We start from the raw sequence: 7,346 nt of genomic DNA, 5'->3' as shown, positions 1-7,346 counted from the left end.
TGTCTTAGTCTTTGTTGAGGTTGTTTTTTTTTTCCTTGCTGGCATCCTGCTGCAGTTGTCATTGCAGTGGCTTGTCACTAATGCTCAGAATTAGTTTTCCTTTCTTTTAGTATAGATTCCATAAATCTCAGTAAATTTCATGATGAGAATTTATTTGCTTCTTTTAAAGTTTTGCTCTTAAACTAGCTGTCTAACTCCTATGTAGAGCCCTGTTAAATTTAGTTAAAGGTCTTATTTAAGGTCTTATTTATTTAACCTGTCTCACAGCAGTACTGTAAATAAAACCAGCTGCCAAGCTCTCATGCTAGCTTTTTCTTTTCTTTTACAATACATTTCTTGTTTAGTTTCACATGTAGTTTTTGAGATGGCCTGTATTGTCCCATAATTTTCATAAAGTATTGTTACTCAAAGCTCTAGTCTTTTTGTGCTTTTGTAAATATTAAACAAATCAGAACTGGTGGCTATCTCTACAATGAGAAGGTAGAGATAAAATTTTATTTTCTTGTGTGAAGCACACTACTATTTAATACTGAAGCTTTGGTTCTGTGCTTTGATTTAGACACTGAGTGTATTTATTCAGGTATTGTGGCAGTGTACCGATGCATGTAAGCCTTCAAGTGATACATAACTAATCTGTGTTGGATTGATGTGACTGAAATGCAAAACCCAACTTCATTGGGTTAATAGGGAAGTGCAAACAATACCAGTAATTTCAAGATTAATTTTTATCATCAATTAAGATGGGTATGTGGGGTAGGTAGGTAGTATGGGGAAAAGGGGAGTATGCTTAAATTTTTTTTAATGTGTGTCCATGACAGTTGTGCGTTGTGAATGTGCTGTAGGGACTTATGCAGACTCTATAATCACAGCTGACTGCTCTCTACTAGGCAGAAGCTGAAGAAGATTGTCACTCTGATTTGGTAAGAACTGATGACAATGAAAGATCCAGTGAAGCAAATCTTCAGGTATGTCTCTCATGCTAGTGATTTTTCACAAACTTCGTACTGCTGTGATTTAAACTGCATTACTTATGTTCATTTAGTTACCACACATTTGTTGATCTGACAAATGCTTAATCTGTCTGCCCCTCCAAAAGTGAAAGATAAATTTTGCATTGTGTTCCAAGTGTCAAATTCAGTCTTCAGTTATCTGTGTAGAAAGTTTGTGGCAGATTTGGAATTTCTTTGAAGAACTGTAGAAATCGGACAGCAGTCTCTGTATGGATCAAATTCCATTTTAAGTTGTCACTCTCTTCTGGAGCAGAAAGTTGATAAAAACAGTCTAATAGTAAAGTGTGTTCTCTTACGATACTAGAGTTCTGTGTAGTTGCTCCCCAGAAGTTGTGGTGATTGCAAGAGACATGTAAAGTGTAACTTCAAAGATGCTGAAAAAAAATGCATGGCAAGAATTATAACTTATTTTGTTTCACAGAGCATAGTCCTTTCTTTTTAAAAGAGAAAGGCGTGTAAAGTCTTATTTGTATATTATATAAATGACAGCCTTGATTGTCATAAAGCTTAGTATGCTTGTGTACAAAAAATTATGTTTTCTAAATTTTAATTTCAAGAGCTAATTGACTTCTTGCTTAAGATAACTCTGCATAAACAAGAACAAACACCATGTCTAGAAAGAACTCTTTTCTATGGAGTCTTAGGTCATAACCATAGTACTAACAACGACTTCTTGAAACATCAGTTTTTCTTCTGACATGAACAGTCCGGAGAAAAGCACCTATGAATGAGATTGAACAAGTACTCGTGCACTTTTTTTTCAAATTTACTATAAAACAGTTGCTAACTCTCTCTGTCTAAACTCACTGAAAGTCATTTAAGACTTGGAAGTGTAAAGCATCATTTTGAAATTCTTTTTTGTGTTTGTACTGTATAATTTTTTCTCAGAAGATGTACTGTCTGAATATGTGATGCTAAATCAGAATTAATGGGATTTTTTAGGCAGAGCTCCAGATGTTCAGAGCTCAGTGGATGTTTGAGCTTGCCCCAGGTATGAGTTCAAGTGGATTGGAACCTCTGCCATGCAGAGCATCTTCAAGAGGACCTGGAGTAAAGTCTGTAGATGCCAGAGGGAAACAGGAGATAGCAAAAGAGGAAAAGGTAAAAAAAAATACATGTATAATTTTGGGATTTTTTTGGTGTGTGTTAGTATTGCAGTATAACTATCCTAACAGCTAATGCTGAATTAAATCTAGAGAAACAACAGAGGTGATTAACCTGTTGTCTCCATACTAATGTCTTTCCATAATCCTACACTGATTTTTCTAGTTTTTATGCTTGGCTTTGTGTCACCTTCCCAGTCTGCTTTCTGAAAGACTGTAGGTAAGGGGTGAGCATCAGGAACGTGGATAGTTTGTTGATTGGGAATTTCAGTTATGGCTTGTAGCCCATGAATATGTCTTCTCGCTCTGTTTATGGAATTATTTTGTTCATCCTCTTCATAGGGTACAGTAGGTAAGATGAAAAATAATTCTAAGTCAAGTGACAATGCGCTTGTATTTGTTGGGAAATTAAGAAGTGTCTGTGTAATTTATTGTGCAGGCAAAAGAACTTTTCCTGAAGGCAGTGGAAGAAGAACAAAATGGGGCTCTTTATGAAGGTAATATGGAAGTCTACAGTGAACACCCTTATTGCAGAGGAATCTAACACTCTGATTTATGTGCAAGACTGCATGATGCTAGTGAACTTAAACTGCAGGCTAATAGCAATTTGAGAGCTCAATTATTTGGATAAGCAAACAAACTTGCTGTAAAAGGAACCATCAGATCACAGTTTCAAGGTTGAGGTGAAGCTAAAGTGAGATCAAGGAAAGAATTTCTAGCTTTCAGACAAAACGACAGTATTTTGAAATCTAGCAATTTTAATGAAGCGCTGGATTGCTTCTCATAGAGCATGCTGCTTTATGACTTCTGTAACGTGAAATAAGCATAGTAATTAATCAAGGCAATATACTGTATTTCCTGTGCTCACAGTTTTCTTCATTCCACTTTGAACAGAACTACTTAACCGATGGAATATTTTGTTGTTTGGTTGGCTGGTTTTTGTTTTTGTTTTTTTAATTTACACAGCATGCCAAGATAGCTCCTTTAAGAATTCCTGAAGTGAATGTTTAAATCTGGTAGTCTTATTTTACGAGGTTTGCCATAAATATTTAAGATGCTTAGCTTGCTTGCACTCTTGCTATCAGCACTAGTAAAAATGGAAATTCAAAGTTTTCTTCCTCGTATTTAGTTTTCAGAATATATAGAGTAAGAAGCCCGTCCTAACTTCAAGTCCTATAGGTCAGTAGTGGAGATACCAGTTTTCTACTTCTTTCATGGAAAAAAAAGGAACACAGAACGTACGTGCCATCCTGCTCATCCACTAGAGGTTTTGGCCACTAAAGTGCAGGTGCAAAATATGTCAAGACATGCAAAACAGAGTACTCTGGAAGTTCCTGAACTCGGCCACCTGTTGAATACAAAATTTCCTCTCCACCATGGAAGTCTTCCTTCCCTTGGAAGGGATTTCTGGTTGTTGTTCCAGATCTCAAATGAACTGAGAGAAATATGAGTCCCCAGTAGGTAATAAAATTAGTTGGTTCAGTTTCTAATTTATTATGTATTTTACGGGGCAAAATTACTTTGGGCTAAGGTATTTTGTGTGTTGGGTGTAGAATTAAATGCACGGTAAAAAAAAGATGCCAGAACTAAATCTGATATGTAATCTACCATTTAGGAAATCATGCAGTAGATTGTGAAGGTTCTTTCATACCAACAGTTTCCAAGTAAATAAAAAAAAAATGCGAGGAAAGCAGTCTGTTTAGGCATTGTGTATATAAAATGAAAGCTATAGCTTCATCTGCTTGAGTGCGCTCCTTGTATGTTAAACATAGCAGCAGAGAAGTAGTAACATCTAACAGAGTTGCATTCACAAAGGTGTTTTAGGCATCTGGATTGGACGAATATGAATCCATTCTTTCTCAGTTGAATTTGATTTGAGACTTAAAGAAACAAAACTAAACTATTTCTACACATATATCTATATGAGACCTTAGAGGCAAGGTCCTACTCTAGACACAGATATATTACTGAGCTCATGTTGGGACACCTGTTTTCAGACGACACTTTTATCTGCTGGCCTGGCCCCGGTCACCAGAATCCAAGTGGCATTTCAGCCTGCTTCCGAAATCTGCTGATACCTGACACTTGTGAGACGGTTATGTGCAGCAGCTTGTTCATATTTAAGTACAGTACAGGCCTTGCTGCAAGATTAAATGCTAAAGTTGAGACTGATCTCTGTTTAGCTGGCTGCTGGTATTCCTCATCCTCGTCATCCAAAGGATACTACTTGTCAGTCACCGGCCTTGACATGAACTCAAGGAAATAGGAACACTTACTTGTCCCAAACTCAGGCTTCTCAGACTTATTAGTGTGTCAAATTCGGAGCTCCACACTCACTATGTTTTATTTTGGGTTTTGTTTTTAAGGGTCCAAACTGAGGGAGAGTTGCCCTCTGATCTTGGTATTGCCATGTGGGAATACAAAGAGACATATGAATACATATATGATCTTAATACCTGTATTATAACAGACTGAATGTACATACAATGAATCCACTTAAATTAAGAAGGATCCACAGAGTTAACTCAGAAGAAGGACATTCTGCAGCTTAAATAACAGTTCATTCCCACAGGGTGATTTTTCTGGGCCTGTTTCTCTACTCAGTGTATCATCTTTGGAATGTTAAAGGCAGAAGTACTTTGTCTGCGTGCTAGAAGAAACTGGATCTGTCAGGTTTTCCTTCATGCCACATAGTCTTGTGCTTGCTACATAGCTTTTTGAAAAGGCTGCTTTCCTCCAGTCAGGTTCCTCACGCTCAGTGTTTTGGGTAGCTTGCTTCTGTGCCTTCTGTAGTTTCCAGGGTTTTGCCACAGTAAAATTTACTTGTTTTGTGTCTGTTGTTGAAGTTTTAAAATTACAACAGTATTTTGTTGATCTTTCTCACCTTTATAATGTTGTGTATGTCTGAATGACTGTCTGTACTATACCAGGGATTTAAGGTACCTGCATCATCTTTCAAATTCTCTTTCATGTTCCTCGTGGTTACTTATGAATATAATGCCTAAAATCTTTATGGCTTTTTTAGGAAGCTTTGTGAGTGCTGGGCAACAAACGAAATCAGGACTTTGTAATGTTTTAATGTAAAATTTTGTACTTCATAATTGAATTCATAGGAGTTAAGGTAAATCTGTAAAAGCTGAAACACATCTGAGAGACCTCTTTATTCTGAAAGAGTACCTGAACTTTTTACTTTTGAAAGTAGGTGCTTAATATGCCTCTCTTCTGTATTGAATTTAAACCTAATCAGTTTAGACTAAATAAGATTTACTAGGCAAAGGCATTTAGCACTTCTTAGTGCTTTTAGCTGAAGCCATCTCTCTGAAAAAAATCTTTGCTTTGATAAGCTAGTATAGGCATAAGACATGTTTAAACATTAAACCTTTATTTTCAGCCATCAAGTTCTATCGTCTAGCCATGCAGCTTGTACCTGACATAGAGTTTAAGATCACCTATACACGGTCCCCAGATGGTGATGGAGTTGGAAAGAGGTGGTAAGTATGAAAATTTACTAATTAAGTGCATAGGAGTACTGAAACCTGAAATTTTCTTTCTAAAGCATGTGAACGCTCTACTGTGATATGAAGTTGTAAGTCTCTTAACATTTGGAAAGCTTGTCTACTTTCATTTGAATAGACTGCTTCATAGAAAGTTTACAGATTCATTAGTCCAAGAAGGACTTTTCTATACTGTAGTCCAAAGAAGGTAACAGGCTTGTTTGGAGCTAGTTAAATTTGAGTGGAAGGATTACAAATAGTTATGTTGTTACTTAAAAAAAGAAAAAAGCATCAGTCACTTTATTACTTTTGATTTCTGATTTTCAGATTTATGAGTTACACATTTAGGATCATCTACAAAATTGCAGATGGCAAAAAGATAAATTAGTAAAAGCTTTGTACCATGGAATAAGCATCGTAATTAAGCAAGGGAATATACTGCTGTTCTCGTGCTGACTAACACAGCCAAATGGGACCATTTCCAATAAGTAAAGCAGTACATTTAGAAGCTGATAGACTGTAGTCTGAGTCGTCTAGTCTTTCATCATTACAAGCATTAGAATACCCCCTAGCCTCAATACACCAGATGTGTAGCGGCTTAAGGTTGGCCTAACTTGAGCCCAAGTCTTATGTTTGAGGACAGGATTCAGGTTAGGGCCGAAACTTCTGTTATAGCTCAGATAGCGTAGTGAAGACAAGCTTATGAAACAGAGATTCCCAATTCACTGCTTACTGGTAGCAGCCATAGATGCTGCTGATAGCTACGAGAAATCAAGATTTTTTAAAACTGAGAATAAAAGAGGAAAGTACAACCATGTCCGTGTGGTATTACTAGCTCAGTCTTGTTGCCCCAGGGCAGTACAGCTTCAGTGCAGTAGTTGACTCAACATAAAAAAGAGTAAGATGAGCTAAGTGCTTTATTTACATCTGTTACTTTAGTTTCTGAATGCATTGCTAGCGTGAAATCTTTGCTGTGCATTTGTGCACTAGGAAAAATACTGGATGATAAACTACAGTCACGTAAAAATCTTGATTTTCTTAGGATTATTTTCTTATTTTAGCATCATTTTCTCTACTCCCTTCATTAAGCCCCTCTGACACCAAGTTGGGTGGGAGTGTTGATTTGCTTGAGGGTAGGAAGGCTCTGCAGAGGGACCTGGACAGGCTGGATCAATGGGCTGAGGCCAACTGTATGAGATTCAACAAGGCCAAGTGCCGGGTCCTGCACTTGGGCCACAACAACCCCATGCAGCGCTACAGGCTTGGGGAAGAGTGGCTGGAAAGCTGCCTGGCGGAAAAGGACCTGGGGGTGTTGGTCGACAGCCGGCTGAACATGAGCCGGCAGTGTGCCCAGGTGGCCAAGAAGGCCAATGGCATCCTGGCCTGTATCAGAACTAGTGTGGCCAGCAGGAGTAGGGAAGTGATCGTGCCCCTCTACTCGACCCTGGTGAGGCCGCACCTCGAATACTGTGTTCAGTTTTGAGCCCCTCACTACAAGAAGGACATTGAGGTGCTGGAGCATGTCCAACAAAGGGCAACGAAGTTGGTGAAGGGTCTAGAGCACAAGTCTTATGAGGAGCGGCTGAGGGAGCTGGGGTTGTTTAGCCTGCAGAAAAGGAGGCTGAGGGGAGACCTCATCGCTCTCTACAACTACCTGAAAGGAGGTTGTAGTGAGGTGGGTGTTGGTCTCTTCTCCCAAGTAACTGGCGAAAGGACGAGAGGAAACGGCCTCAAGTTGC

At 38.3% G+C, this 7,346-nt stretch overlaps 1 protein-coding gene across 1 annotated transcript in view; it reads left to right on the top strand.

Annotated features, from left to right (window-relative positions):
- Window positions 1-7,346, top strand: part of FBXO9 (F-box protein 9) — a 19,125-nt gene continuing 11,779 nt past the window's right edge. Inside the window, exons 1-5 of the mRNA XM_009333185.1 lie at window positions 1-19; window positions 888-965; window positions 1,953-2,111; window positions 2,553-2,610; window positions 5,505-5,604. Coding sequence (XP_009331460.1) covers window positions 1,965-2,111; window positions 2,553-2,610; window positions 5,505-5,604 — 305 coding nt within the window. The 5' untranslated portion in view covers window positions 1-19; window positions 888-965; window positions 1,953-1,964. The remainder of the gene's footprint in view (window positions 20-887; window positions 966-1,952; window positions 2,112-2,552; window positions 2,611-5,504; window positions 5,605-7,346) is intronic.

This window comes from Pygoscelis adeliae, unplaced genomic scaffold (genome assembly GCF_000699105.1).
Source record: "Pygoscelis adeliae isolate BGI_AS28 unplaced genomic scaffold, ASM69910v1 Scaffold57, whole genome shotgun sequence".
In the NCBI taxonomy this organism is placed as follows: Eukaryota; Metazoa; Chordata; class Aves; order Sphenisciformes; family Spheniscidae; genus Pygoscelis; species Pygoscelis adeliae.
The sequence above is the reverse complement of the archived record's forward strand: the minus strand, read 5'-3'. Positions and strand labels throughout refer to the sequence as shown.